The sequence below is a fragment of the Serinus canaria genome (assembly GCF_022539315.1).
Source record: "Serinus canaria isolate serCan28SL12 chromosome 7 unlocalized genomic scaffold, serCan2020 HiC_scaffold_29, whole genome shotgun sequence".
NCBI classification, from domain to species: Eukaryota; Metazoa; Chordata; class Aves; order Passeriformes; family Fringillidae; genus Serinus; species Serinus canaria.
In genome coordinates this window covers 1,522,292-1,538,488 of record NW_026108147.1, presented here as the reverse complement: position 1 = coordinate 1,538,488, position 16,197 = coordinate 1,522,292, and the positions used below count along the sequence as shown (strand labels likewise).

The window sequence follows — 16,197 nt, the reverse complement described above, 5'->3', positions numbered from 1 at the left end:
CCCAAAAAAAAAGTGTCTTGCAAACACCCAAACCTGTAATTAAGTCCGTAATTACTAGGATGGTTTTTAAGTGGATGTTGGTCCAATTCATGTGAGGGTATGAGCTCTTCCCAAAATGCTCCAGCACTGGCATTTCCAGAGATCACTCAGACAAAATGAGGAGACATCCTCTAAGAAGGTGTGGGGAGGGTGGTTTGGGAGCCTTTTCATTTTCCTGGGAGGGTGGTTTGGGATCCTTTTCATTTTCCTGGGGAGGGTGGTTTGGGAGCCTTTTTATTTTCCTGGGAGGGTGGTTTGGGAGCCTTTTCATTTTCCTGGGGAGGGTGGTTTGGGAGCCTTTTCATTTTCCTGGGGAGGGTGGTTTGGGAGCCTTTTTATTTTCCTGGGGAGGGTGGTTTGGGAGCCTTTTTATTTTCCTCTCCTGTCACTGTGTTCATGGAATTGGTTATTTTCTCTGAGCACCCACCCAGGTGCTCAGCGTGTGTGGGACTTTGTCTGGGAGTCTGGCTGATAAATTTGACAGGCTTTTTATTATCTTTATTTCCATTTAAACATTGACATCACATCTCATTGCCTTCTCTTGGCTGTAATTAAAGATCCTGTGGAATTAAGAAGCATTAAATTCCTTGAGATTTTAGCTTTGGGAATTTGCCCAGAGGCACACAGCTTACAGGCCTTCACTTTCCTGGAGTCACCTCCCCCTCCCCTGATTCATCCAAGCCTTTGTAAAAAGGAACCATCTTTTCAATTTTGCTAATTAATTGCTCTTGCCAGCCAACAGATGTTTTGTAGCCTTTGAAGACCAGGCATAGCAAGGTTTAGAACTTCTGCAGCCTCACTCTGCCTATGCAATTTGAATAAGGACACCTGAAGCTCAAAAGAAATTAAAGACAAATACAGAGTTACAATAATTCCAGGAACACCATCCCTCCCTATACTGGATTGGATGAATATTCCCATCCCTTTACCAATATTTTTAAAGTTCATTCTGGGCACGGTGCTCCATGGACTGAGAATGAAATTATCATTCAGGAGATCTTGAAGAATTCTTGATTTGTTTATAATTTGTGATCTAAAAGGCTGTGGTAAGAGAAGCCACCAAGATAACCCTTGGGCAGTGCAGGGGAAAAGATTCAGGATTGAATCTGACTAAGCTGAGCCCTGAGGAGTTGCTTTGGTTCCCCCTGAGGAGCTCTGCTCACACCCCATGGGTGTTCAACTGCTCCCCCTCTCTTGTCTGGGCTTATTTGGGAAGGCCTTTGGCAAAAAACATTACCAAGACTTGTTCTTCTTGCTCAGGATAGCAGTTAGCAGAGCAGAATTGGTGGGTCAGGGCACATGATCTTCCCTCCTGTTGTCTACATTATTAAAAATGATCTCACTGAAACAAACACCATCAATCAGTGCCAGCTGCACTTTAGCAGGAGTGTAGACAAGGACAAACCACACATTTGCTGCCTGCAAAGAGAGATTGTTTGGGCTGGTTTAACTGCAGGAAAACAAACTGATCCTTTTGCCAGGAAGAATATATATTCTGCTATCAAATGTGACCAGGAAGGCAACCCACACTCCTGGATACAGAACAGGAGTGGGTCAGAAATGCCACTACTGAGAGATGAGTGTGTCCTGTTAGGGGAGACACAGATCTCACTGCAGTTGTACTTCTGTGTCACAACAGGCCACATCCTGTCACAGCATCTCTGCTGATCTGCTGCAGCATCACTGAGAGCACTGGGGCTCACTGCAAGTCCTCTGCTGGGGGACAAAGGGAGAATGTTTGTAACATCAAAATAGCAATGGAAGGAAAGAAAGAGGAGGGGTTTTGTAGGCAGAGTTTGTGGTGATTTGGGAGTGGGGCTGGGCCCAGGCTCATCCCTGATGGGCTCCAGCTGTGCAGGACAGGTGAATGCTATTGAAGGGAACGAGCCTGGAGTGCCCAGGGGCACTGCCCAACCACCCCAGGGAGCAGAGGGCACACAGGGGCAGGGCACCAACAGCAGGGGATGAAAGGCTGGGCTGAAGGACAAGAAGGGCAGATGCTGGCAGCCTTCTGCAGTGCCATGGTGTTACTGTGTGTGGGCAGGTGCCTGAAGCCTTCTGGAGAGGTGAGGTGTTATTCTGTATGGGTTGGAGCTTTCTGAAGTTGTGTGGGGATGCTCGGTGTGCTGTGGCTGTCTCAGCTGTGGCATGGGCTGTGACAGGTTTTCATTGCTGCTTTTAAAAGCCAGAATGGAGGGTGAGATGTTAAAATTAGGATTGGTGGAGGAAGAGAAGGGCTCCTCTTTAAGAGCAGCTGGAAGAACTAGGGGACACTTGAGGAGAGTGATGGTGGTCTTAAAACAGGGAATGCACTCACCCTGAACTCTCTTGTGCTTAGCACTTTGTCACCCACTGCTTTAGCTCCCTGTATCCAAAGTGGTTATTCTGGCATGAATTCACATGTGCTTCTTCTCCTCACCCAAGTATCTGCTTCAAGGTTAATAGTTTGGCATGGTCTGACCCTGCTCCAACACCAGGCACTCATAAAAGTCACTCACTCACCCTCCCCTGCCACAGCTGGGCAGAGGAGTGGGGAAAAAAAACAAAGAAAAGGTTCATGAGTTGTGATAAGAACTGGGAAAAAACTGCAAGGGAAAAACAGGCTCAACTTAAAAGGTACAAAGTGAGTTTATTTCTAAAAGAGTCAGAGGAGGATAAGGAGAAGTAAAAGAAGCCCTTAAAATACCTTAATAAGGTCAAAAAGGTGTGGTTGAATGTGACCCTCACAGAAAGCAGGTGAGTTTTGGGGATGGAGAACTGTTCCCAGGAGCATGTTATCTGTGTTAGCACAGGTTACACAGACAGGCTCCCTGACACACACCAGATCTGAAACCTGATTGAAATGGGCCTTCAGAAGCAAGAAGCAGAACTGACAGAGACCCCTTAGCCATTATGGCAGCTAAAGGGGAAAAATAGGAGCTGGGATAGTAGAGGCTCAGACCTTGTCCAACCTCTGAACTTGCAAAGAAGGCTTTAGTGATTGCTGTGATTAATGTGCATGTTCCTCACTTCACAGTCCTGATTTTGGATATCTGGCTGTCCCCAGCCACAGCACTGGGAGGGCAATCCAAGGTCTTACAGACTCCAGGAGCCAGGAGTTCCTCCACAGTGCTCTGTGCAGGAGGAGGATTTTCATGTCAGGAGAGCCAGGGAAAGGCAGAGGCACCTCCCAGCTCAGACAAATTTCAATTAAAATTCCTCTTTGAAGGAAGTCAGCCCTGTATCTCAGGAGAGGTTAACAGCATGGCATAGAAATGTGAGAGCATACTTGAACAGATCCCATCCAGAAATTTTAAGCTCAGCAGACACAGACTCCTCTTTAGAGCCCAGAGAAAAGATTAGTTGGGTTATGCAATTGCTGGAGCTGGCATAAAACCAGCTGCATGCCAATTACTAGCCTGGATGCAAATCCTTGTACTGAAATTCAGGATGCAGCTGGACGTGGGGCTGGGCACCCTTCCAGGATTATTCCCAGCCACATTATGACAGTTTTGAAAGAGAAGGGCTCAATGGAGCCAGTAATTTTGTACAGCCTTTCAGAAAATGGAGAAAAGTACCACTACATTCAGATCTTAACAATTTTTATTTTCAAAGAGAGAAGGAATTTCTGCCTGTTGATGCCAATCAGGATGTACTTGAGGCACTTGCACTCCAAGACAGAAGGCCATCAGTCTGTTTGCCAAGTTGCAGGCCTGAGTGCCAGATGTGCTTGGGATAGAAAGGCTGCTTGGATTGTCAGAAAAGAGTGGGAGAATGCACCACCAGATCATGGCAGAGCTGAAGCTCTTGGGGGTGCTGCAGGGAAGCCCTGCTGCATTCAGCTGCCCCTGGCCCTGCCCAGGTTTCTGTTCCTTGACTTGCATGTGGAAAGCTGGCCTGGCAGCAGCAGCAATGCCAGACAAACTGCCATGCAGCATTTGCTCTCATAGAAATAAAGATCCCAGGGGAAAGGGACATGGCAGCCTCTCCTATCTCAGCTGATGGAAGGGACAGGCTGAGAGCTGCCACCAGCATCCATGAAACATGATGTGATCAAAATATTATATACAAATGTCCTGGCAAGGAGAGGCTTGGGTCTGTCTTGGCAATACAAAAGTGATTCAGTCGAAGAATGCAGCCTCATCCTGGCTGAAGAAATGAGATTATTATCCTGTGAGGAGAGAACTTTGTGAAAACTTCAGGGGAAAAGATAAAAGCAAGTTCTGTCAGTGCTGTTTCTCAAATTTGGCCCACAGAGATGGTGTGAGATGTAGGATAGTTGTCAGTGGAGAGGTGGTTCCTTTATGGGTTCTGTTTGGCTCAATGGACCTCCCATCTATTCCATCAACCCAAGCATCAGTTTCCTCTGGTTCTGTCCTGCAGTAGGACTCTCTCTCTGCTGCTTCCCCATATTCCTTCAGATTCCCTTGAATGCTGTCTGCCTGCCCTTGGCACCAGGGAAGGAAGGAGTGGGGTGAGTCCCTTTTGAGGTTTAGGTTCCTGTGTCTTACACCAGAGCTCTGAGCAGTCAGAGGGGAAGGAGGGTGGTTAAAGAATCCATCTGCAGTCTGAAGAGTTTGTGGAGGAATCTGCAGCTGGTGGAAATGCCCTGGAGGCACTAGGAAGCTCTGCTGGCAGCAACTCACGTTGTTGTAGGGCCACTTACCTGGAGAAACATTCCAATCACAGCCAAAACTCTGGAGAAATTGAGGAAAAATGAACGTGAAACAACTGTGGTGAGACAGGAGAGGTGGTTTGGTTGTGTGTCAGGTGATGTGTGGTGCTGTAGGGTATTTCAAGAGGGCACACAAAGTGACACTGAGGTCTGTTCAGCCTTCCCTGGACAAATTTGGGGGGTGCCTGATGCAGAAAACAAGGGTTGTGTTGTGAAAGACACAGGCAGGGCAAGCGCTGATCCAGCTGCTTTGGGTCATTACACCAGAGTACATCCTGTGGGATGCTCACTGTTACAGAAAACCTGACAGCAGAAATCAATCCCACTGCTGGGGTATCTGTCAGAGCCTCCAGGATTTCTGCAGCCTGCTGGGACACCGAGCAGACTCTGCCCTGTTGGTGCACCCAGTGTAGAACACATTGCTGCCTCTTCTGCTCCATTTGTGAGCTGGGCAGAGGAAAGATTTGCTTTGGATTGGGAAGGTTTTAATGATGTTTTCCTGGCTGAATTCCACCCTCAGAGGTGTGGTTTTTTTGGAACAGCTGGAAGGCAAGCACTGCCCAGGAGTGGTGTGTCCTTAGAGGCACACAGCAGTGCCCTGCAGAGCCAGCTCACCTCCTCAGGAGGGTTCCTGTAACTGGGACTCAGGTGTCCCCATCAGGGAGGGGGGGATGCCTGAGGATGAAGCCATGGCTGCTGTCAATGAGAGGAGAGCTCATTCCTGGCTGTTGGCATGTTGCTGTTCTCACTGAGCACCAGAGTGTCCTCTGGGGTGAGCCAGCTGTGTGTCACTCTCTTCCTGGACAGTAATTTGAAACTCAGCACTGATTCTCTCCAGTGACTTAAATGAATGCAATTTTCTTTCTGCTAACCAAAAATCAGAAGATTGAAGGGCGGCAGTTGTGTCATTTATCTCAGCCCACATGTCCCCTTTGCAGTGGGGGACAGTGGCAGTGACACAGGTTCTGTATTTCATATACATGCACATGATGTGCTTTTAAATATATCAGCTTCCAGGTGGGTGGTTTGTGTCACTAAATTCTTACCAGTAGGTAAAAGTTTAAAATGAGTATTCTTCCATAAAAATGGAGAGAATGCATTGCTACTGGAGTGTTGTGAGTATTGTGGTAGCAGATGATTAATAACTGCAGAAGGACAAAATAACTTGGGTTGGAAGGAATATCTGGAGGTCATCTGGTCCAATCTTCTGCTAAGAGCAAGGTAACTTCAGACACGAATCAGGTTGCTCATTGTTTATTAGAATCTCTAGAAATGGAGATAGCACCAGTTCTCTGATCAGTCTGCTCTTGTGTTTAACCACACTCTAACTGGGAACAATATTTTCTCAGTTCTAATCAGTGTTGCCTGTGGTGCAGCTGGTGCCTGCTGCCTCTTGTCCTTGGGCACCTCTGAGAAGAGTCTGAATGCCCCTCTAGTCTTCCTTTAGGTGGAAGCAGGCTGCAATCAGAGGTCCCCCCTTCCCAACCATCACTTCTCCAGGCTTGCTCTGCCTCTTTCCCTGCCTTGGGGTGACCCACAGGAAGCCCCTTGGCTCGTTCCAGTTGTAAGGTTGAAATCTGTTCATCTACCTGTCAAGCCCGTGAATTATATTGAGTAAACAGCAACTCAAGGCACTTGGCTTCTAACACCAGGTTCAGAATTTGACTGGACAAAGTGAGGCAATTAGCATCTCATCCTGAAAATTAATATCCCTGTAACAGAGCCAGTATATTACAGGAAAGCTCCTCCTGCAAAGTCAACAGGGTCAAACAGCTTTTGAAAAGCTCATGATGGGAAAAGAATGAGGTGGGTGAAGCTGTAAACAGGCAGTGCTGCTCCTGCAGTCACCATCTGCAAAGGAAATGGCAGAGCTGGGGCTGATCAGTGTCTGGCTGCTTATTTAACATCAGCCACAGGGAATGCTGATGGCAAAGTGTGGGTAACAAAAGTAACCTTGAGTTGAAGCTCCCTGCTCAAAGCAGAGTAACTACTACAGAGCAGAGACCCTCCTCCGGAGCAGAGGGGAAGGGAAGGATTTAGATGTGAACCTGGGCACTTCAGGGAATCCAGATCCAAGCAGGCAGGAGCTGCTGTGGTCACTGAAGTAAAGGGAGAAAGCTCTAAGATCAGTGACTCCAGCAAAAATTACACTTCAGAACAGGATTGTTTCTGATGAGAAGCACATCTTAAACTGAGTGCACACCCAGGTGTTTTCTTCCCTTTTGGATGGGTTTGTAGAGCCTGAGCATAATATTTATGTCTAATTTGGTTTTGTGTAGAGGTTTTGTGTTCAGAACAGGAATTGTTTCTGATGAGAAGCACATCTTAAACTGAGTGCACACCCAAGTGTTTTCTTCCCTTTTGGATGGGTTTGCAGAGCCTGAGCATAACATTTATTTCTAATTTGGTTTTGGGTTTTGGGTTCCTCGTTGGATTGAGCTGTTGCTCCTCTCTTCTGCAGTATTTGGGATCACTTTGTGGGCCATGTTGACACATCTTGTGCCCACCAGGTGAGATGGTGTCCAGCAGCCTGACACAGACCTGCACACACATACAGGCCCTTCCCAGAGAACAATGTGATCATGGAGCACAGCCTGTAACTCTGGGATGCTCATCCCAAAGGGTTGGATGTTTTGCAGTGTTTTTTCCTTCTGCAGAGTTAACCAGGCCAAGCCAGGACAGCAGGTCAATGGTTTGGTGTGTTATTTTAATAAGGTTGTGAGAAGGAAGAATTGGAGGCATGCACAGACAGGAATAATCCAAGTACAAATGTCTTGTCTGGCTGAACCTGTTCATGAAATAGATATTCCCTTTGAGGAGCTGGCTATGAAAGAGTGGCCCAGAGCCTGCTGTCCTCTAATGAAGCAGCTAAATAGTTGTAAGAGCCCTGTGAGCCTGTCTTCACACACCTCAGGTGAGGAGGGTGCCCCATCCAACTCAGTGAAAGGTAATCAAACAATCCATTTTTATTTAAGCAGCAAAACAGGGGGCTAGGATTAGAAGATTTATACTCAGGTTCTACAATAATCAGAAATAAATATTGTGCTCAGGTTCTACAAGCCAGTGTTCTTAGTTATTGAGCAGTTGGAAGTACAAACCCACAGGCTGCAGATAACACTGATTGCTTTTGATAGAAATAAAGAATATCTTGCTGTTACCATCAAGCCTTGAAGCTGACTTCCAGCTAATGACCCAAATAAACTGTACTTGAAATTGTATAATTGAGATCGAAGGCTGTCTGGGGCTTCTGCTTGGGATATAGATTCCACATCCATGAGCTTTTGAGTGTGGTCATTGAGCTGAAATGGAGAAGGTTAAAACTCTCATTTTCATTACCAAACACCCCCATCTCCCAATACAAATGTGACATTTCAATTCTGCACAGTCCAACTCTTCTTAAATCATCTGTATAAAAACTTCAGATCTTGATTGATGATGGATGAGCTATTGTCTCCTGAAGCACCCAGCTCTCATTACCCTTTAAGACAGAGCTTATTAATGATGGACCTGAAGTGCTTTCCCAGTGGGTCATCAGCAGTGAACTGTGCTGAGGGCTCCAAAGACTTGGTTTGGCATGAAATTTCCAGGCCTAAGCTGTTTCCAGATGATGCATTCAGCATCTGGGGTGAAACAGGAGGAGATCCCATCACTGGGGTGGCTCTGGAAAAGATGCAGCATTACCAACCTGCAAAGGTGCTTCAGCCCCACTGAGGCTGACCTTGGCAATTCAGTGTCACCGGCGTGTGTTATAAAATACACAATGCAGGATATAGCTGGAAAAAAGCCAGCTGCTTCCTTCAGAGCCAGCTTGAAAGGTGTAAGATCTATTCTGGTTTGCTTTTGAAGTGGTTAGAGTGGACTTACCCTGGTTTTTCCTAATTAACTCCCTCCCCTTTGCCTGCCCACTTCAGAGCTAGTTCTTTTCCCTCTCACCATGCCATCTTCCAGTTCCTGGTGCCTGCTGCTTTTGTAGCACCAGAGAAGAGCTTTTAATTTGCAACCTGGAATAGCAATTTTTATAACCATTTTAGAAACGGATTCTACAGCTACATAGATGTTTACAGCCCCCACTGTCTATAAACATACACGAGTAACTTTCACTCCAGGTTGCATTACAGAATGAGAGCCTGCTTTGCCAATTTAACCCACATTAGAAATTGGATAGCAAACCATGGGGGATTACACTGTACACCAAAAAAATCAGCTCAATAAAATGCCCTTTTAACAGATGGAAGAAGAAAAGTGGTTTCCCTCTCTGGTCTTGCAGAGGCAGTGTCCCTTTGCAGTGATTGTGTGCTTCTGGTGGCTGATAATGGGATTTCAGTGCCTCTGAGTCCCTTTGTGAGCTGGGCAGACTAAGTGTGAGCTGTGTGGGGTGTGCCTGTCTGTGCTCCTGGCACTCACAGGGTGAGGTGCTCGTGTTTCTTGGCTGCCAGAGACCTGGACATTTCCATCTCTCCTGTTAGCATTGTGTGGTGGGTTACCAAAGTCTGTGGGAATGTTCCACTGAAACATTTCCTAGAAAGCAGCAGCTATAACAGCAGATAATACATTTCTGATTTATCTTCCTGAGTAAATAACCATTTAAGAGAATTTTAATAATATGCAGATCTAAGTTCCCCACAATCATTTGAGAGTAATAAGCAAAATAATGACAGAATTTAGTGGCAAGAACACATGCTGATTTATTTTTGTTTGAATTTGGTTGCAGAATTATACTGCTTTTAAGCCAGTAGAGTAGTTCTGATAAGGAAGAGGATAAGATTTGTCATTCAGAATCAAGTGGCAAAAGCCCTTGGTGCTGCTCCTTTGCTGCCAAACCAGGAGAGAATGGTGCTTGGAAGTGTCACACCTTCCAGAGAGATGTCCAAAGCTGCCTGGCAGCTCTGGGAACTCTTTTCCCAGTGGGTCTTGTGCTTAGAAATGCCCTTTTGCACCTTGGTTGGTCCCTGAGCAGGGTGGAAGCCCAAGGGTGGCACTTGTCTGCCAGCAGGGTCATACTTGCACTAGCAGTTTCCCAGTGTCACAAAAAAATGTTTTAGAAGACAAAACCACTCCCCCCCAAATGGTATTAAAAAATGTTTCACTGGGAGCAGTCTGCTTTGGGGCTTCTTTGGCAGGAACTGGATTCTTTGCTCACAAAATTCACTCAGATTTGGCATTTTCTGTTCTGCTCCAGTCTTGGAAAGAGCTGAGCACAGGAGAAGAAACCTCTTTTTGTCTGGCTTTCATTGCTGCCTGCACAGGCAGAGATCCTGCCTTTCTCCTCCTTTTCATTGTTTAACTTTATCTCTCCCTTTCAGGGCTGTAAATTAAAATGAGATGATGACTTGATGATGATGAGTTCATTATCCAGCAGCTCTATTGTATATTGATTACAGTTGTGCTTCATTTGCTTAACATGTACCAGAGTTTATTAGCTCTACCCAGGCATTGTTCTTGCTAAGAGAGGGCAAAGAAGTGCAAAATGCATTTTGAGTTGAAGCCAATACATCTGTGCTCATTTCCACACTCCTGGTGTAAAGAAAAGGAGGATGGCAGGCTGGATTGGGAAGGTGGAGTGGAAATTAATCTGGAGCCCAGAGAGCAGGAAGAGTCAAACACAAATGCTCTAAAGGTTGAACTAAACTTTGAACTCAGTGTCACTTCATATCCCCAAGAACACACCTTGGATATTACTCAGGTGTGTTTGCACCTCAATAACCTGGAAACTTTAATGCTGTCACTGGTGGAAAAGGGTGCAGGGCAGGGAAATTGGAGCTACTGTATGCTGGTTTTGGGAAAAAAGCAGCAGAAACTGTGCTTGCTGTTCAGTGAGGAGGCAAGGCAAAGCAGTTTTTGTGGTGACTTTTAATAAATCACAGTGGAAGGTGTTGCTTCCCTGATACACTCCTGGTTACCTTCATGCTGAAAAAAAATTCTTCACAAATTCAATTATTAGAATTACTTTTAGATTGAAATCTTGCTGTACAAGAATGGGTCAAAGTTCCCAGCAGGAAAACTGGGATAGGAATTGTCATGAGGGGATGCCCAGAAATTGTGCCAGGTGCCAGAGGAGCTGTGTAGAATTGTGTGTGGGATATGGACTTGCAGAGAATTTTCAAAGCTGATAATGTATAATAATTAGAAACCAGTTGGCTTCTGATTGTGATAGCATGAATTCTAACATCTGTTTTATCTCACCCTTCACATGAGACTCAGAATAAAAGTTTTTAAATAAACCTCTGTTACTCCATCTCTAAGTAAAAGAAAAGAGCTTCATCCAACAACAGTGTGTGTGTTTAAGAAGCAATAAATGCAGGTTTTACAGTTTTTCACTGTTTTAATGCAATTTTTAATCAAAATCTGGGCCATAATGGATTAGGTAATCCAGTGTAGCTGGGACAACACAGAGAAATCATCACTAATCATGATTTCAGGTGTTCTTTAGGTCCCCCTTTCTCCCCAGAGCAAAATTGTTAACAGATGCTGTATGGTTTTTTTCCTGTGATCATAAGGATATTATACAGACAGATCATTGCTGTGTCTCTGATCTGGACTGTTTTTCTGGAGCAGATTATTTTCATTGTTCTCATTTTTAAGCCCTTTTTTCAATGAAAAGCCAAGCTTTTAAACCAGAGGTTTCTAAGAAATAGCAATACTGATTAATATGGTGGGAAGATGGATTTACAGATGATCCTTTATTTAATTCATTCCTTGAATTTGGGGCTGCTTCATTTACATGCTGTGACCTGTAAACCCTGAAACAGAAAACCAAAATAAAACACACTGGTGTGGGTAAAAACAGGAGTGGGAATGCAAACCTTGAAAGGTTTTCCTGGCAGATGAGGATTCTCAGACTGCCTAAAATAGGAATTATTCTTCATGTCTCTGTGTGGCTCTGCAGCACCACTTGATGTCATTCCAGGGTGTCATTAGGAACTGACCTTCAGCATTTCTCTGCTGAGGCTGGGAGCTCTGACACTGACTCACATCTCCTGGTAACTTCCATCAAAGTCACAGGTGTTCTCTCCTGCTTTGGAAATAAAAGAGACAGGTTAACTGGAGCAATTTGGAATTTGAACAAGGGTTTAGAGGGTAAAAAGGAAGTTTTTGATCCAGAGGAAAGCCTGGTGCTCTAGCCAACAACTGTATGATCATTTTCATGTTGAGTTTTGGTGAATCAAGTCTTTAGAGACAGGCCAACAGAGTGGGTTTTTAATCAAACTGCTGGAAATATGAAAATAAAATACAAAAACCCCAACAAAACACACAGAGCCTCCACAACCTAAGAAGAAACCCCAAACTTTTACCTGTTTAAAAACCATCTCTAACCCAAGCTTCCAGCAAGGTTTGTCCTAGGGAGTTTTTGAGCATAGTGGGTGGGATTTGGATTGTTCCTTGGAGCATTTGGGTGTTTTGGGTGATGGAATTACAGCGGCACAGGCTCAAATATCACATTTTCTCCAGACCTTGTGCTGCCTGGCCCCTTTCATGTCCTGTGGGCTCATCCCAGCATGGTTCTCTAGTGTAAGTTTTAAGCCTTTCTGTAATTAATGAAATGCAGTATGGTGTGATTGATTGCTTGTGTTTTTCCAGCCATTTAAGTGCTGAAGGTTATTTTACCCACAAAAATACAAAAGTGCTCCATTGATGATCACACTGGAACAGAAAGTAAACAACTGGGTGTCAGTCTTCATCAGGTTTCTTCTGCATGTGAATAAAGGGCTCCTGTTTGCAAACACTGTGGGCTGCTTGTCCTCCAGTTTTGAGGTTATTAAATGAGATTTTTTTTAAATTTAAATTTTCTCTCTCCGACACACATTGAGCAATAGATTGAATCACTGTCTGAAATCTCACAAGCACGCTGTTCTCTTGTTCTTCTGCACAGAGATACTGAATGGAGGGGTGTATGTTGGCCAGAACAAATTTCTGTGCTTTGCTGACACCATTCATTGGCAAGACATCGTGAGGAACCCCTGGGCCTCCAACTTCACTCTGGTTCCAACCAATGGCAGCTCAGGATGTAAGTACTGCTCTTCTTCTCAGCCTTGAGGCCAGATAAATATGGCCACAAGTTTTCCCTGATCCTCTGTTACAGAGAATTATGTTGGTAAATTTTCCTTTTGTTGTTCCCTGCATTTTTCTAACTTTGTTTACTGCACCACTTAGTCTGTTCTCAAAAACTGTCCACAGAGGGAATTTGTGAGCATCATAAATTTCTGAAATTTCTCTAATCTGCTTGCTTTCTTCTGCATTTTGTTTTTCTTCTGTATTGCTGTGGAAGCACAGACATTCTTGTTTGCATTTGTTCCTGCTGCTCAGGCTGGTCCTTGAGCCACAATGGTCTGTCTGTGGCATCATAATTAGCTGCTGGAGTAATTATGGTGAATATCATGGATATTCTGACTTCAGATGAGAAGTGAACCTCAAAGAAATAGTTATTGTGTTGTCTTGTGTGTGTATTGCTGAAGAGAGGAGAATTTGCAGAGTACAGGGTGTTCTTCTCAATATAATAAATCATTCTCTGCTTTTTACTACATTTCCTTTATTTTAATGCTTTTCATTCCAAACTTGAAGTATCTGTGTGCTTAGAGTTTTTCTATTTCCCTTCCCAAGAATTATTTGCCTTCAGTGAATCATTCTTCTGATTCTTGCAGCAATAATGGATTGTGGTGAGTGGTGGTGACAGGGATACAGAGTGTTTAAGCAAAATATTCCATAATGGAGTGAAGTGCCTTCAGAATGAATGCTGTGCTCTTAAACAGTGCCCTCAGCATGTACCAACACTGAAATTCACAGTCAGGCTGGGAAGAAGTTTATGTCACATGTCAAAGGTGGCACACATTGTTCTGAGCATTCTGGATTTGGGGACGTTCTGGATTGCTTTCCATAAGTGAAGGTGTCCCTTGAGGATGGAGAAATGACACATTGCCTCTCTAAATTTCACTGCAGCCAAGAAACATTTCATTTCTTCTGTTGTATGGTGACAACTCAGGAGAAAAAAAATAAATGTTGAGACTCTGGATAGGGACCATTTGATGAGTCCCCATAATTTCTAAGCAGCAATTTGTTTTTCACCAGGTGCTTTGTGGTGTAATAGATTTTCTAGAAAGCTGCTTTGCTTTTGTGCATCTCACCTGCTCCCCTGACTAGCAGAGCACAGGTACTTGTGGTAAAGCTTCCTCCAGGAGCCTGCCAAGCTGCCCTGCTCCTCCAGAGCTGAGCCTCATCACTTCTGCCTTCTGCCTGGGACCCTGGCACAGCTGTCATGCAGCCAGCTCTCTGATTTGCACCTTAGAAACCCTCAGCACTGCTGATGATCACTTCTGGGCAGAGCTGATGAAACCTTTGGAGGTGAGGGAATGCCTGTGAGTGACTCCAGCTTAGCTGCCAGCCTGGCTCACTCTCTGCTCCTGGCTGCTCCTCTCTGTAATTTGCTGGGATTTCACTCTTCTTGTCATCTGTACACTTTGTCTGCCATATTTTAATAATTTCTCTGCTTTTGTCTGGAATATTAGGAAGTGTCAGTCCTGGGGAGCAACACCCCAATTGTATTATAATTGCTCATTTACAGCTACTTTTGGAGAGTCCCCAATTAGCTGGGTCTTAATGCATTTTTCATCTGTTTTATTAATATTGAAACATCGAGACAAATCTAATTAAATGTTTACCATTAAGCCAGTGCTTTGCATTTTAATTAAAGGAACAAAAAATGGACTTCCCAGCTGTGTAGCTGCTCATGAAGTCAGCCCTCAGTGCTCCTGGCAATCCAGGCTGTCAGTGACCTTACCTGGGTGTCTTTGGAAGCATTTCAGCTCAGTTTGACACACTTATCCCTCTGATGGGAGTCAGTGCTGGCTCTGTAATTTTTTTTTCCCCTTTTTTAATTTCTTCTGTCACACTGTGAGTTGTTTTTTCGGGTTAACCTGCCCCCCCAGCCCAGATAACTGAGCATTTGTTGGGCCATGTTCTGCTGCCAGTTTGCCACTTGCTAGCAAAAGGAGTAATAGGGTTTCTAAACCACACTTCTTTAAAATATTACAGAAATTGGAACAAGCTGGTAGAAACTGAGTTTAGCAGATATGTCTTTCTGTCAAACTGGTTTAAGGCCAGAAGCTCCTTACATTTTTTTTTAATTGTTATAAGAGAAAATCAGCCATGTGGATATGTGTGCAAACTTTTCAACACATGTATTATATTCTTGTTCTTGAGTTGATATTTGCATGGAGTTTTGTATCAGTGATCAGCTTTATATCCTCCCTTGGGTATTAAGAGTCTCTTTTTGGAGCTGCCAGCAAGGGCTGTGAATTTGTGTACCTGTGTTTATTGCAGCTCCAGAATGAGGCCTGACAGGTGAACACCCCCTTGATTTCATGTTCAGCAGTGACCTTGTAATTCTTCACAGAGCAGCAGCTCAGCTTTTGTGCCAGTAGTTGCAATATTAGAAAAGGCTCATTTTTACACTCATCTGGAAATTCATGCTCAGGTCAGGCCATGTTTAACTCTGTTTCATTCTGGGTTTGTCAGATCCTCCTTCTCTCCCAAAGGTCCTGACCTTGCACCAGTTCTCAGGTGTGCTGTGCCTAAACTGCATAAAAATGCTGTTCATGTCCAGCCCAGTGTTGTCAGCTGGGCCACCCAAAAGTGATTTCTGCTTAGGACCAGTCCTGCTGCCCTTGGGAAGCCACAGTGGTGAAATAGGAAATCCTGGGTCAGGAAAAGGTTGGAGTCCTTCCCCTCAGCTTACAAAAGCCATTGCTCAGTAAGCATTGAGGGGAGATGAATGCAGCAAAAATAAAAGCAGAATAAAAGCTTTCCTTCAGACCAGTGGAGGTTTCAGTAACAGGAGACAATGACTTGGAAATCCTGAGTATTTGGAAACCAAGCCCTCAGTACAGGACCCAGATGAGATAACCACATTTGGTCCAGTTATCCCTGCAAGGAATTTTGTGTTTTTTCCAAGCAAGAGGATTTTGCTCTGCAGAAGGCCAGAGTAACAGCAATATATTTATGTATGCTGGTGAAAAGAACAGAGGGAAGTGACTAATTCATGCTTAAAGCCACCTTTCAGAACAGCTAGTGTATCATTTTTGGTGTACATCTAAATTGGAAACTACCTACGGAGAAAATGGCATTGCAGCAAGTACACCCTGAAGACATTTGTTATTGCAGAGTTGGTTAAATTACAGCCTTTCATGGAGGTTATTACTTGGAGTTCAATTAACATTTTAAATGTATGTTTGGAGACCAGCAAACAGGGCCTCAGCAGAGAGGTGGTCTGGGAACAGAACACGTTCCCTGCCACCAGCATCACCATGGCAAAGCAAAGCCAGGGGAGAAGCTGTTCTTTTCCATAAAAAGCCACAAACATTTTTGTGAAAGCTCCTTCCACGTGGCTTCACAGGCTTAAAGCACCACACTTCAGCAGCAGTTGTGGTTTCATGGGCATCTCAGCTGGAAAGAAAATTTGTATCAGATAGACAGAAAGTCCCACATCTGCCTTTTGTTGAGGCTACATGGAG

At 44.6% G+C, this 16,197-nt stretch overlaps 1 protein-coding gene across 2 annotated transcripts in view; it reads left to right on the top strand.

The window, feature by feature from the left end:
• The window catches only part of ERBB4 (erb-b2 receptor tyrosine kinase 4), a 455,036-nt gene that overhangs the window by 323,464 nt on the left and 115,375 nt on the right, over nt 1–16,197 (top strand). For both annotated transcript variants that reach the window (XM_018911785.3, XM_050987615.1), the window contains exon 4: nt 12,564–12,698. In XM_018911785.3, coding sequence (XP_018767330.2) covers nt 12,564–12,698 — 135 coding nt within the window. The remainder of the gene's footprint in view (nt 1–12,563; nt 12,699–16,197) is intronic.